The sequence below is a fragment of the Bactrocera latifrons genome, unplaced genomic scaffold (genome assembly GCF_001853355.1).
Source record: "Bactrocera latifrons isolate USDA-ARS-PBARC rearing strain unplaced genomic scaffold, ASM185335v1 scaffold_681, whole genome shotgun sequence".
Lineage (NCBI taxonomy): Eukaryota > Metazoa > Arthropoda > Insecta > Diptera > Tephritidae > Bactrocera > Bactrocera latifrons.
Window position 1 is genome coordinate 2,790 of NW_017537358.1, and position 16,382 is coordinate 19,171.

Below are 16,382 nucleotides of genomic sequence, written 5' to 3' on the forward strand. Positions count from 1 at the left end.
GTGGAATGAAAGTATGCGTGAACGATCTTCCGGTCTTCAGCAGCGACCTCTTCCCGGCCCCTACCCCGGCACATACCACTTCTTGCTAAAGCAACGTCTGGGTAAACCTGCTTGACCATATCAAACGTCTCTGTCGCAGATTTACCGAGTTTCACACAGAATTTAATCGCGTACCTTTTCTCTAACAAATGTTCCGGTGCTCGGAGACGACTGACCTCTTTCGTTAGCTAGGAAGGATGAATGCCGATTTTATTATCTTCTCACAACACGTAAATGTTCGAATAGAGAAATTTTTGAATGTACAAGAAGGCTATTCAATTATGTTAAGGACAACGACTTTACGACTTGATAAACTAATTTGATAGTGCATTTCTAATAATATGATCATGATACAAATTTATAACTTATTTTATATTCTTTATTTTAAAATACAAATTTGTATTTTCTTTTAGGAGTTAATACGTGCTCATGATGAAATAGGACAAATCTATGACCATATGTACAAATCTGGAAAAGAAAGTTCAATTAAGTTGCAAGTATTAGCCTCTCATAGAAACTGCTATCTTTTCCCTTCTGAAGTGCTTTCCAATAAAATGCCAATAGAAGCAACAAGAGTAGTAGGCCTTCGCCGTGTTGAAAATAAGCCTTTGGGATTCACAGTTGAAATTAATTCACAAAACTTTTTATCGGTGGCACGTATACTTTCAGGGGGAATTATTGATAAACAAGGACTCTTGAATACAGGAGATGTAATACTAGAAATTAATGGAGTTCCGGTTAGTACACCTGAAGCGTTGCAAGCAGAAGTTTCACGTTCCAAAGGAGATCTTACCCTAAAAATTGCACCATACGTACAAGATGAATCTACAGAAAAAAGTATCGTTAATTATCACTCACTTGATAATCCCGGAAAAAAATTGACAGTAAGTAATATACTACAGTTTATTGATTTGTTTACGCAAATAATTAATAATTAAGAAACCAATATTACATATGTATGTATAATTAGTAAGACCTTTTAATTTAAATTTAGCGCGAAAATCTTTTTTTCTTATGTAAATAAAGTGCATTCTGCGATTTTTACGATGAGTAAAATTATTCAAATTGGATCAAATAAAATTTCTGGTGCCCAAATGCAGAATGTTTGCAAAAGGCCTTTGGTGATATTCAAAGAGAGTCGAGATTGCGTTGACGACGAACCAGGTCCAGGTTAGCAAAAAAATAAAGTAGATTCAGAGATCATACTGCCATTGTTGGAATATCGAAAGGATCAGTGAAAACCATCTTGAAAGATCATTTGGCCCTAAAAAAAGTGAAATCACGATTGGTTCACAAGTCACGATTGCCACGATTATTTGACCAAAAATCACAATTTAACCATGACCACTCCCCGTATTCACTTGATATAGACCGTGCGACTTCTTCCTTTTCGGAAAAATGCGTTTGAAGGAAAGCAATATGCAGACGTAGAGGCCACTCAAAAGGCTTGCACTGGCATACTGGCGGCCATAACGGCCATCGAGCTAGAAATATCTCGGAATCGGACCAAACATATAATATGTGTTTCGCCATGTTTAAGGGGCTCTGCACCATGGAAGCTAAATTTGCTAGTAGCAGAGCGCCACAGAGTTCAATTCGTAGGAGACCTAATCTTTTTAGAGGCGCAACTTTTGCTTTGGCCACTAGTAGGTGTCTTGCAGTTGCGGTATCGCTTTGTGTTGCGTTGCAGAAGCCGTGCAGTTCTTGCCGGTCAGTTGCGAAATGTCGGTCAGATTATTAACGAACTGGAACCGAAGAGGTTTCACTTGTTCGTTCCTTTCGGTTCCGTCTAGCCATTCTTGAAACAGAATTTTCGCTTGTATCATAATTGGCGAAAGCCATACTGCGGGGTCGACAAGTTTTTTTCTTCTTCTTAATTGCCGTAACAACAGCACACCAGTCGTTTCTTCTTTTCGCTACGTGACGCCAATTGGATATACCAAACGTAGCCAGGTCCTTCTCCACCTGGTCCTTCCAACGGAGTGGAGGTCTTCCTCCTCCTCTGCTTCCCCCGGCGGGTACTGCGTCGAATACTTTCAGAGCTGGCGTGTTTTCGTCCATTCGGACAACATGACCTAGCCAACGTAGCCGCTGTCTTTTAATTCGCTGAACTATGTCAATGTCGTCGTATATCTCGTACAGCTCATCGTTCCATCGAATGCGATATTCGCCGTGGCAAACGCACAAAGGACCATAAATCTCTCGATTCTACCGGAACTTTTGGTGTTGCTTAACGTCAGTTTACATAGCCGTATTAGTTTTGCGGGGATACCAAATACAGACGGCGCTGCATAAAGGCAGCTCCTTTTCGTGCTGTCGAAAGCAGCTCTTAAATCGACGAAGACATGGTGAGTGTCGATTCTCCATTCACGGGTCTTTTCCAAGATTTGGTGCAGGGTGATTATCTGGTCAGTTGTGTATTTGTTAGGTCTAAAATCACACTGATAAGGTCCAATCAGTTTGTCCACGGTGGGCTTTAATCTTTCACACAATACGATCGATACAACCTTATATGCAATGTTGAGGAGGCTTATCCCACGGTAGATGGCGCAGATTGTGGGGTCTCCTTTTTTGAGGATTGGGCATAGCACACTTAAATTCCAATCTTTGGGCATGCTTTCGTCCTACCATATTTTAGAAAGAAGCTGATGCATGCTCCTTATCAGTTCTTCGTCGCCGTGTTTGAATAGCTCGACCGGCAATCCATCGGACTCCTCCGCTTTGTTGTTCTTCGGGCGGGAATTTGCTATTCGAACTTCTTCCTGGTTAGGCAATGGCACCTCTGCTCCATCGTCATCGATTGGGGAATCGGGTTCGCCTTCTCCTGGGGTTGTGCGTTCGCTGCCATCCAGCAGGCTGGAGAAGTGTTCCCTCCATAATTTAAGTATGCTCTGGGCATCGGTGACTAGATCAACTTTGTGGGTTCTACAAGAGTATGATCCGGTCTTGAAACCTTCTGTAAGCCGCCGCATTTTTGCCTAGAATTTTTGAGCATTACCCCTGTCGGCCAGCTTATCAAGCTCTTCGTACTGAAGCATTTCGACCTCTTTTTTTTCTGTCTGTAAATGCGTCTCGCCTCCCTCTTCAACTCTCGGTATCTATCCCATCCCGCATGTGCTGTTCGATCGTAACGTTGCGAGGTAGGCAGCCTGTTTTCTCTTCGCTGCGGCACGACACTCCTAGTCGTACCAGCTGTTCATTTGCACTTTCCGAAAGCCAATGGTTTCGGTTGCAGCTGTACGTAAGGAGTTTGAATTGCCGTCCCACAGTTCCCTTATACCGAGTTGTTGACGAGTGCTCTCAGAGGGCAGGAGTGCAAGTCGAGTAGCAAATCGTTCGGCTGTCTGTTGCGAGTGCAGCTTCTCGACGTCGAACCTTCGTTGTGTTTGGTGGCGTGCGTTTTTTGCTGCACAGAGGCGGGTGCGAATCTTGACTGCAACAAGGTAGTGGTCCGAGTCGATGTTAGGACCTCGGAGCGCACGCACATCTAAAACACTGCAGACATTCTTTGCCCACCATGGTGTTAAGGTCGCCAAGCACGATTTGACATCGTGTGTTGGCAGCTCTCATAAGTGCGTTCCAAGCACTCATATAAGGTATCTTTCGTCACATCGTCCTTCTCTTCCGTCGGGGCAAATCAGCGATATGTTGAGAACCTCGCTTTGATGCGGATTGTAGCTAGCTGTTCATTCACTGGAGTGAATGATAGTACTCGGCGACTGAGTCTCTCTCCCATCAAGAATCCCACACCAAACTTGCGCTCCTTTATATGGCAACTGTAGTAAATGCCACAAGGACCTACTCATCTCTGTCCCTGTCCCGTCCATCGAATTTCTGGGACGGCGGTGATGTCAGCCTTTTTTTCAGGAGGACATCAACCAGCTGGGCGGCACCTTCCCAATTAAGGGATTCCAGGTGCATGCCCTCAAATCATAGTCCTTAATTCGTTTGCCATGGTCGTCATCAAAAGGGGGGTCTCTCATCCGAGGCTGTTGAAAATTCTCCATTGGGGGTGTTTTTTTACGTGGCGGGTCTCAAACCCAGCGCACAACACTATATACGGGATATTTCGCCTTCTCACTTTAGCTCGCCTTCAAACCGACGTTCTTAGGCTACCCAGAGGATACTTGCTCAAAGATCGGGAGTCGTGAGTTGCTTGAGTCATATATGAAAGAATCGTTTCTGGCCACTCCCAAGTGAATGGCGATCAGAGAACTTTCGTCACTTGCGTGAACTTCWACACATGACTCTATCCGCCACCGACGATAAAATCTGTATCTTCGTTATGGCGGATAATGCGGGTATGGATTCAGTCGTGTATGAAAACTGCTCCGATATCGCATTCCATTGGATCCCAAGTGTTTTTGTTGTACTTTCCTTTGCGAATATAACGAAATTAGTATCCAACAAATTGTCGGTTGGTATATTTTTTGAGATATTTGTGATATAAGTAATTAGCTGACTTTTTTAAAGGGACCCCTGCGGTGTTGAGGGCTTTTATTACCTGTGATAAGGGTGTGGAAGACTGTAGCTTCCAGACAGGATATCGTCTACATACGTTTAAATTTTTAACATTTGCGGCGCCAGAAGAAGTTCTGACTTTCTATCTTCTGCCAATTCGTGGAGTATACGAATGGTTAGGTATGGGGCATAGTTTACGCCAAAGGAATTAATTCTCTAAAAATCTTGATCATCTTTATGTACGACTATTTGTCGATAAATTTTTTCGTCATCTCCATTGAAAACGTATTTGTAAATAATTTGCCAATTTAATATGAGGAACATTAAGTCTGGTGAGAGTGTGGGTCCGCTGAATATAATATCATTCAATGAATTCCCCGACTGGTGGATCATTTTTTTTTGTTTGTTTCTCTAGCTTTACTACTGCATGATATGGTAGAATGACACAATTTAATGATTTTTTCGAAAGGACTTTACCATGTGTTCTGAATGGAGGTATTCTTCTAGGACAATTGTGATTTGAGGTACTCGTTTGAGATTTCCTTAACTTGAGTTGTCATTGTGGCAACTGTTTCCGTAATTAGTCCACTTAGTATCCAACTGAAGATGGTATTTTAAGCTAGAAGGTTTTTTGAAATTTTTTCAACACCGTCTAGTACAATTTGCGATATAAGGTCGCAGACAATATATAAAGTCTATTTGAGCGTGGCTGTTGATGTTGGGATCTGCTAGCTTAAGTTGTGTAATCTTTTGCCAAAGTTTGCTATCTATATAATAGATTGGAAGCATGTTAGTAAGTTGCGGTAAGGCTATAGCTTTTGCTTGAATGCGCTTATCCACTTTGGGGGAAATTAGGGTAATGAGGCAGATTTTACTTGAGTTTTGTACTACTCTTCTGCCTCTTCCCGTAATTTCATAATTGACTCTTTTTGTTGGTTATTTTAACCTATTTTGGTATATTAGGGCTCTAAATATTAGGTTGTCAAAAAAGTCTTGCGGTATTTTTGCGGTATTTTGATTGAATTTTTAATTGTTCATAAAATTTTTTTTGATGACTCATGCCCAGCTCTTGACCGATGCTACGGCTGCTACCATGCCGGTCTCTTTCGACCAACTCAGCGATTTTATCGTAATTTTCGACGACAGGCCTTCCGGAGCGTGGCGCATCTTCGACCACCTTTACACCAGAACGAAAACGTTGAAACCACCGTTGTGCGGAGGAAATGTAAACTGTATCGGGTCCATAAACTGCACAAATTTTATTGGCGGCTTGAGATGCATTTTTGCCTTTATCGTAGTAGTACTGTAAAATATGCCGTATTTTCTCTTTATTTTGCTTCATGTTTGTGACGTTATAACTCAGGAACGACTTAAAGGAAATGACAATCAATCAAACACGTGAGCTTTCCAAAAAGGTATAGCATGATCCGATGCGACGATTCAAACTAGACTTTTTTGACAACTTAATATGAATAGTTCTCCTCGATGTTCGATGGAGACGACAGCTGTGGGTAGTAGTACTCTACTTTGATTCACGCCGTGTTTGAGTTTTTAATGCCTTTGAGCAGCATGGTGTCTCTTGGGAAATTTCGGAATTCTGTGTTTCGGGAGTTGCTGTTGCAACTAACCGTGTTGGGAAAGTTATTGAAGTGTAACATAGAATTATTCCTTTTGTGGCAATATACGTAATTGAATTTGCTTTCGCAGTTATTAAGATTGTGTGAGTGGGACGAGCAGTTTGTGCAGAGCTCTTTTGATCTGACTAAGTTGTTCCTTTTATTTTTTGAAACGTCTTGCAAGTGTTTATTTTTTTGAGTTGTGAACGAATGTGTTTTGAAAATACTTCTATTTAAATGACTGTTGCTTCCAGCTTGGAGTCTATAGAAGTTTTGATTTTGGTTTAAACGCTTTTAGTTCTGACAATTTTTTTGTCTAGAAATCTTTCAATTGCTGGCACGTTGGGCAAGAAGAAATTATTGATGAGAGCGATTGCTCTCAGAAAAGTAAAGATTTTTAGTTATGCGGCGGTACATATGTTTACCAGATAGGATCCCAATTGTGTGTAGGAATATTTTGTGCCGATAGCACATCTGAGTGGATTCCAGTTTGATGAATTCTTCAATGGTTTCTTTTTGAATTTGAGGCAAGGTTATAAGTATCGTCGACCAATATTCTCTGATTTTCATATCTTAATCTTAGAGCTTCCCAAGCTAAATTGAAATTATCGTCATTTAATGCGAACTGATTGACTATTACTCCTGCTTGACCTTTAGTTTTGTATCGGAGGTGATAAAATTTTTGCCCTTGTGATAATTTTGTATAGTTTATGTACATAGTTGTGAACATGTCCCGGAAGGACGGCCATTGTTCAAAACCTCCATGAAATATTTCCGTATCACACGATGGTAATTTTAGAATGCCTGAACTTGCCCTTAGGCTTGTAATAGTGGCAGCTCTACTCTACTGTGGGGAGTAGGTGCAATTGACTTTTTAAGTTTTAATTTATCTGATATCATTGCTTTTTTGTCTTCATACTAGTACCGATTCAAAGTGGTCTTGAATCAGTGAAGATGCAAATAGGGTGCAGTATCTAATTAAGCTGTAACTCTCGGAAATGAATTTACTAAAGAAATGTCTTTCCCCCTTTTTGGTTTTTTATCACCTTGCTTTGACCGTGTAGCTTTTGCAGGTGTACATGTAGTTTTGTCGTCGGTATTAAGAATTCCGCTTTAGATTCTTTTGAATCTATGCTCTTTCAGAAAATTTAAATTAGTAAAATATATATATTTTTTTATCTTTACATATAAAAGTCACGTGTCGCGATGTTTGTCCGCGATGGACTCCTAAACTACTGAATCGATTTTATTAAAATTTAGCACACTATGTCCAGTTCGAACCAACTGAGAAGATCGATAGTAAAAACAATTCATAAATAAAGAAATAAAGCCCTATTAACCGGACATGTCTATTAACCATGTACTTTGTTGATGTTTATTAGGAACAATCTATTAAGCGAACAACTCTATTAACTGGAGAGAAAGAGTGGTAACCAGACATCGAGAAAGCAGAATAAAATCCGTTATTTTTTCCAGCGAAATTTATTTGTTTGAACATATTGAAAATTAAATCTCAAGTACAATCCCTTGGATTCTTATACCGATAAAAACGTTTTCGCCTTTATTCGTAAATAAAATTTTCACGGTTTTGAACAGTTTATTATATGAATAATAGTACATACAAAATGTATATCACAGCAACGCGTGGGCGGATCCCCAGTATATTTATAGAGAAATGTTGTACCGAAAACTTCTTTCAATAAATAAGAGTTGTTATTTCCGAAAAATAATTCAAGAAAACGTTTATCGTTTTTCTTTGTTGCTATTGTATTTATTTTTATTTATTTTTGTGAAAAAAAAATTATTTTTTACGGAATTATCCATATGCCCTTGTATCAGCGCGCACTGAAACTAGGTGAATACTTTGTACATACGTGGACGGGGTTAGAAATCACCAAATTGGACTTTTTTCAATGTAGTATGTATGTATGTACAAAGGTATGTAGAATTTGAAATATATAATTTGTTCTACAAATGTTAGAAAATATAGGACAATTTGTTAAAATAAATAATAGAAATATGAGCGAAAGCGAGAATGTCAATTGAGACATGTACATATATATAAATTTGCCCTTTTGTTATGTATAACCGTTTGCGGATGTGTATATATGTATGTGTTATTTTTTATGCTTTATTCTTCTTTCTGTCTTTGCTTACTTTTTTGGAAGCAATCCCTCTCGCAGCTTACTAAGCTGAAGCAGTATTGTCCGTATAAATTGCAAGTAAATCCTTTTCACAGCTTAATAATTTGTTAAATTAATAATCAGAAGCGGTATTGTTAAAATAATTTGCAAGTAAATACTTGGGTTATTATTTTTTTGTTTTGGTTTGTGAATTGTGTGTATTTGAATACACGAAGGTAGTGTTAAAGCCAAATAATAATAATATATTGGGTTATTGATAAGTATRTTGGGTTTTATATACATATTAATTGCTCAAGACAATAAATACATTATTTCTCAAGTAATTTTGACGCATTGTGAATGATCCACATTAGAAGAGCAAGAGAGAATAAACAAAGAAAATAAATTTTGTGCGTATTATGAATGAATGTGTGAAATAACAAAATTTTTTCATTGCGATTTAAGAAAAGTTTTTGATGATTGGTAACTTTTATACAACATTTCAAAATGAAATATACTTCATAATAATGAATGTAACTACTTTATGATGAATTTAATGATTACATTTCTTGAGACCTGGATACTAAGCTTAACAGTTTTTATTAAACGGATTTAATTGCTATCGGTTTTATGCTGTTGACTGTTTGTGCAACGATACTTACATATATACAAAGATAAAAATCAAAGAAGGTGTATCCATTCACTCGCTTTAATATACCTCAGAGATTTTGAGGAGTTGTATATGGAAAACACCGTTGCGTGTGGGCTTTTTGTTGTTGAGTCGCTTCTTTTCCGCTGTTCCAGTGTTAGTGGTTCTTGTTTTATTTTATATTAGTTTAAATGATTTTCGAAAAAGAAACAAAAAAAAAACGTAAACGAGTTGATCCGTCTGTGTGGATATTGTGTCTGGCAGACACAAATTGAATTTTTATTTAAATAACAAATACGAAATGGTGCACTCAATGTATTAAAATGAAACACAAGCGAAATTGTATTTTAAATGTATTAATTTGAAACATAATCGAAATTGTATGCTAACTGTGTTAAATTGAAAATTCGGTGGGTATACTAACGATGGCGGATAAGAAGCAGGACGCGCAAAAGATGTAGGACCGATCGCTGTTAATGTCCCAAACGAACTGGACTGGATCTGTTTATCAGGCCTTTTATTCCCGTTTGTGCTGAATCAGATGGTGTGGAGTGTGGTTGATGTATTTGTGTGTAGGTGACGGTGCGTGGTGCCCTCATGAGTAGCGTACAATGCGGGTTGTAAGCGTAATATCGTGGTGAACGACTGTGGTGAAGGTTGCGTGGCAGTGGCCGATGTTGTGTGCCAGTGTGGTATGTTTGTGGATGTCGGGGGAGGGTGCTCATTTATACAACATTTTAAATACATTAGAGTTGCATGTATATATACATTGTTATATGCAGAACTGCATTTCAACATATTTCTGAAATATGCATTTGAATAATTTTATTTTGATCTTTTACATTTTTGGGAATAAAGGGTATTTTTTTTTCATCACTCTTTCAGTTTATAAATTTAAGACGCGTTTTTCCGTATTCACTGTCATTTCAAAACTACTTAAACGATTCGTTTCAAACATTTCACACATTTTTGACACATAAAATACCTCCTAATCAGTGTTTTGTTTATTTATTTTTTTACATTATGGGAGTTTTCCACCCACAAAGTGGCGGAATTTAGTAGTGAAAAATTACTGTTTTCACTTTAAATGGCCGCCAAAAAATTGTTTAATGAAAGAAAACTATCAGAGAATAGTTAATAGAATAGGACTAACTCAATTCGCCGTATTCACTAATAAACTTGAATATCCCCTGAGAGGGGACAGCGGAGTGGAAAAGGCTTGGAATATTTTGTATTCTAGTATTGCTTAAGAAAGAGGTATGTAAATGTAAAAAGTTCTAAACTCAAATAACGACAATTGGGCGTTAAGCTTTTAAGAAATAAATATAACATATTAAGTTTCGAGGTTAGTAGGTGGCTTATCGAAAAATCCGTTACAGTATGATAACGGCCGATTATATCATTCATTGTGATTTTTTGTTTCAACATTTAATCCATTTTGTGGACTAAAAGTAGAGCTTCGTGATCTCCGGCGCGTACAAGAACAACTTATGGCCCAACAGGTTTCATCTGTGCCAAACAGCAGTGTTCCACGTGTTCACATCTCTGCTTTCAACAGGAGTCATCCTAATTTGTGGTTTGCGCAAATTGAGCATACATTTAGACTAAACAACATAGTAACGGATGCAGATCAATTCCATGTGGTGGCCACACACTTGGAAGACGAAACTTTACTCGCCGTAGAGGATCTCCTGCTTCATCYCCCAAACGACAATAAATACAAAGCTCTGAAAAGTCGCTTACTGGAAAAATTCGGCGATTCTAATCAGAGTAAATTACAACGATTGTTGAAAGGTGACGAATTTGTGGGTATGAGGCCATCTGGTATGTTAGCCCAAATGCGTCGACTGGCACCAGATCAAGATGACTTCATCCGTTTGTTATTTCTTCAACGGCTTCCGCCAACAATACGACCATGGCTGAGTGTAGCAACGGACAACCTAAGCAGAATCGCCTCAATGGCCGACAAAATGCTCGAGTCAATTGCAACACCAAAAGTTCACTCTATTGATAATGCTCAGCACGACGAAGTCCAAGCCATACATAAAACCAATCCACTATCTCAACTGAGCGCAGCAATTGAGTCAATGAAAAATAAAATCGCATTCCTTGAAAAGAAGTCACAGTCCTGAAAATGCAGTGGACCTGTACACCGTCAAGATGGTCAGCTTTGTTATTTTCATAAACGCTTTGGCAATGCTGCCCATAAGTGCCGTCCAGGCTGTTTACGCTCATCTTCGGAAAACTAAGTCGGCTGCCGTCAGCTTTGCTCTCAACTACGACCTCACTGCGGGCCACATATTGTTTAAATCAAATTCCCGAAAGCAGATTATTTGTCTACGATCTCCAATCTGGCTACCGTTTCCTCATCGACTCTGGCTGCTGTGTTTCGGTAATTCCTAGTTCTCTCGTAGACAAGAGACTCACTGTGGATGCACTACAATTAACAGCAGCTAACCATAGATTATGACATATCATGGAAATTGATCTCGGGTTGCAACGTAAATTTAAATGRACGTTTGTTATTGCCAACATACAGACACCATTAATTGGCGCGGATTTTCTTTCATTTTTCAAACTGATGGTGGACCTTAATCGCAAGCAGCTAATAGACTTCACAACTGGGTTAACACGATAACAGGCGTAAGCGTAAATACAATACAGCACAATATAACAGTTATCAGCACAAAAATACTAACAGAGCCAGAACCGCTACCACGAAAAGTTCATAAGGTAACCTCGCTTCTTATGCAGTTGAACGACACCGAAAACATTTGCGCTTCACCCAAGCCCAATGGGGACACAACTAAGTTGCAACCAGTATATAAGGTAAGTCACCATATCGAAACTACAGGACCCCCAACCGCTGAACGGCCGCGTCGCTTATCAGGTGAGAAACTCAATGCTGCGCGTGCCGAATTCGACATGTTACTCAAAAACGGCATTTGTCGTCCATACAAAAGTGCTTGGGCAAGCCCAAGATTGTCTGGAAATTCGATATTTTCTGCTCTTGACTTAACTCGCGCTTATATCAAATACCAATGGTTGCGAAGGATATTCAGAAGACCGCTGTATGTACGCCGTTTGGCTTATTCGAATACCTTAGAATGCATTTTGGACTGCGGAACGCAATACAGACCTTTCAACGAGTTATGGATAACATATCTAGAGGCCTTGATTTCGTATACGTGTACATTGACGATATACTAATCATGTCTAAGGATAGTGCAGAACATCGCGTTCACCTACGCACTGTACTCGACATGCTAAGAGAGAACGGCTTCGAAATAAACACTAAGAAGTGTGCGTTTGAACAAAGTCAAGTGCAATTTTTGGGATACACAATAAACAGCTCCGGCTGCCAACCGCCACCAGAGCGAGTGCAGACAATTTTGAACACCCCGCGACCAAAGACGGTCCTTGACTGCGCAATTTCTGGGAATAATTAATTACTACAGGCGTTGCTAAATAGCTACCTGCACAAATCAAAGAAACACGATAAATGAATAATTGAGTGGACCGTCGCAAGTAATTAAGCTAAGCTTTTGAAGACTGTAAAATTTCAATAAGCAAAGCAATATCACTGGCGCACCCTACTGTCGGCGCACCCCTAGCGCTTAGTTGTGACGCTTCAGATTTAGCTATTGGCGCGACTCTTGAACAACAAACAGACAGCATTTGGAGACCTCTCGGTTTCTTCTTGCGGAAGCAAACCGCAACTGAAAAAACTACAGTGCTTACGATCGTGAGTTGCTAGCAATTTATGAAGCAGTGAAACATTTTCGTCATATACTGGAAACACGTCAATTTGTGATCAAAACAGATCATAAGCCACTTATATTTGCTTTTGCGCAAAAGCCAGACAAAGTATCTCCGAGGCAATTAAGGCACCTCAGCTATATATCACAATTTTCAACGGCGATCGTACACTTAGCTGGCTCCGAAAATTTGGTTGCCGATGCATTGTCTCGGATAAATGCCATTTCAATGCCCTGTTTTATCGACCGATCACAACTTCAAGCAGCACAGAAACGTGAAAGAGAGTTGGAGGAGCTTCTGAAATCACAGCAGTCTTTAAGGCTTCGCTTGGTGCAATCCGAAGACAAAACTTCAGTGTGTGATGTCTCAACCGCACATCTTCGCCTTTATATACCCAAGGAATTACGTTATCAAGCTTTTGCCTCAGTTCACAGTTCATCCCACCCCAGTGGGCGCGCTACATTACAACAAATTCGTTCTAAATATGTTTGGAAAGCGATGAAAAAAGATGTTAGTTCATGGGTATGAGTTGTTTACCGTGCCAACGGGCTAAAATTCACAAACATAATCACTTGCCACCGATAAAAATTGGCATACCAGATAGTCGTTTTGAACATGTACATCTTTATCTGGTTGTAATGCCCTCAGTGAAAGGATACCGCTATTGCCTCACAATGATAGATACATTTTCTCGTTGGACCGAAACGATTCCTTTGAAGGACATACAAAAACACAGTGGCAACTAAATTACGGACGCATTGGATTGGTCGTTTTGGCTGCCCAAGAACAATCACCACCAATCAAGGTACGCAATTCGAGTCTGTCTTGTTCCAGTCATTGGCAAGATTGGTTGGAAGCAAACACATTCATACCACTCCGTACCATCGGCATGATAGAGCGTTGACACAGATCCTTCAAGGCCGCACTCATATGCCACAATGATAAATCGTGGGTGGACTTGCTTCCTACAGTCTTGTTGGGATTAAGTACTTGCTTTAAGGAGGACATTAAAGCATCGACTGCAGAGTTTTTGTACGGCACAACTCTTCGTCTTCCGAATAAATTTCTCACAGAAGAAGAGATGCACATTCCACATCAACCTTTCATCAATAAATTCAGAGAGCACATGCAAAAAGTCAAACCTTCAGCTGTCGCATATCATCAAAGGCCGAAACTGTTCCTATTGAAAAATATGTTCGAGTGTTCACATGTCTTCGTACGAACGGATGCAGTAAGGGCACCTTTGGAGCCACCGTATAGCGGCCCATATCCGATAGTCAGACAGCAGTCAGATCGAGTGTTTACAGTGAGAATCAACGGCAGCGAAGTTAACATTTCAACGGATCGCCTTAAGCCGGCATTAGTAACCAAAAAGTGTTTATTTATAAGTATAAATATAAAAAAAGTTAGTTGAAGTTTGATTAGAAATATGAGACTTTTTCGACTACCATATATTGGCCACGCAAAGTTTACTACTCAAAATTTTCAAGTGTTGTGAATATTTATGGCTCTACTTTTTTATATAGAAATTTTTTAATTAGAATTAAGTTAATGACATTTTATGCATCAAAAATATTAAAAATTAAAAACAAAATACATTCAGCTATAGACAAAATCATTTGAAAGAAACTGACATGCGATGAAAAAATTATATTTTTTAATTTACACTTTAATTGAAATTAATGTTTCATTTATTTTTTTTTTTTAATAGGTTTAGTAGTTTTAATTTATTTTTATATATATATAGGAAGACGAAGTTTAGTCGCGCTATTTCTTTTAAAACTGGAGAGCTGGAGCTACCGCTTATGCGATTATAGCCGAGTTAAGAACAGCGCACCAGTCGTTTCTTCTTTTCGCTACTTGGTGCCAATTGGATATTCCAAGCGTAGCCAGGTCCTTCTCTACCTGGTCCTTCCAACGGAGTAGAGGTCTATATCTTCCTCTGCTTCCCCCGGCGGGTACAGCGTCGAATACTTTCAGCCTGTCTTTTAATTCGCCGAACTAAGTCAATGTCGTCGTATATCTCATTCCACTCATCGTTCCATCGAATACGATATTCGCCATGGCCAACGCGTAAGGGACCATAAATCTTTCGCTCAACATTATATGTTATCATCATCCTCATCATCCATAATAATTGTGTGACTTATAGAGTTTGGGTTTGTTCGTCGACTTTACTTCTCAACTGCCTACTCTGTACGAAGTAACACCTGTTACTAAGCGTTATCCCGCGTTGGATTTCCAGGCTTATACGCCTTCAAAGTTATGACTGCCAACAGTGACGTGAGAGCCAAGTCTTAAGTGCGACGACTGTTTGTTTGATGACGGGAGCTATTTCTTCTTGCCTTCGTTCACCACCAGACCCAATTGCTTCGCTTCCTTATCCAGTCTGGAGAAAGCAGAACTAACGACGCGGGTGTTAAGCCCAATGATATCAATATCATCAGCGTCAGCAGCTGTACACTCTTATAGAAGATTGTACCTCGTCCTCGTTTGGTATCGAACGGTTCGGAGAGCTCCTTCCCGATACCGACGGAGCTTTTGGTGGCGCTCAACTTCAGTTTGCACAGCCGTATTAGTTTTCAGAGGAGAGGAGGAGAAGTCAATCAGCCTCAATCCATTTGGGGAAGTTTCATCTTGGAGGCTGAATTTACCGACCGTAGTGCCAAAGATATCTTCTATGAATAGATATGTTGCAGAACTTCGTTTTAATGCGGATTGTGACTAGACGTTCATCCACCGGGGTGAATGATAGTACTCGGCGTTGGAGTCTCTCTCCCACCACGAATCCCACACTAATTGCGCTTCTTTATATGGGCACTGAAGTAAATGCCTCAAGGGCCTACTCGCCTCAGTCATTGTCCCGTCCATCGCATTTCTTGGACGACGGTGATGTCCGCCTTCACTCTAACAAGGACATCAACCAGCTGGGCTTACTAAAAACTTAAAAAAAAAACTGAATTGAAGAAAATCCCGAACGAACCAAAAAGACTTAAAAAAATTTAAGAAAGTATAAGGTTAGATTTGCCTGGCCACGAGTGTTGAAAATTGTTAAACACCTTTATAGATACAAAAATGTAAATTTACAAATTTAATTTGCTTTATACAACCCCCTGTTGCGAAATGGAGTTCCAACACGTATTTTCAGTATTTTCATTCACAACCATGTTTACTTTCTTATCTAATCTGCAACGTTGACTTTTACCTTATCCATTGCTTGCCTCTTAATAAAAAGAAGAGATCCGCAAATTCAAACCGTATTGGTTTTGGGAAAATATTATGTTCACCGACGAATCAAAATTTGTTATATTTGGTTCGACAAGATCACGAAAAGTGTGAAGAAAGATCAATGAAAAGTCGCAAAGAAAAAATGTAATGCCACGGTAGGATTAATGTTATGGTTTGGGGCTATGTGGCTGCTTCTGGAGTTGAAAATTTGAATTTTTTTTAGTAAAAAAATGAAATAGCATGTGAATCTGAACATTTTAAGAAAAAAAATTTAATTTTAAGTGTGCTTAAATCGGTTGTTAATAGCGGCCACTTGTATTTACAACAAGATAACGACCCAAAAGACCCGTCTCATCTTGTACGTCCAGGGTTGATATGGAATTAAAAATAATTCCATAGGTCCGGCAATCGCATTAATCCATTTCAAAATACCTGGCACTTTTTGGAAAATCGTATTCGAAAATATCGAATTTCGAAACATTGAAAGTTGAATCATGTGCACTTAGT

At 39.4% G+C, this 16,382-nt stretch overlaps 1 protein-coding gene across 1 annotated transcript in view; it reads left to right on the top strand.

Moving 5' to 3' along the window:
- Positions 1-452: 452 nt before the first annotated feature.
- The window catches only part of LOC108975700 (MAGUK p55 subfamily member 6), a gene marked incomplete at its 5' end in the record, with an annotated part of 93,084 nt that continues 77,154 nt past the window's right edge, over positions 453-16,382 (top strand). The window contains 1 exon segment of the mRNA XM_018944395.1: positions 453-923. Within this exon segment, the coding sequence (XP_018799940.1) occupies positions 498-923 (426 nt within the window).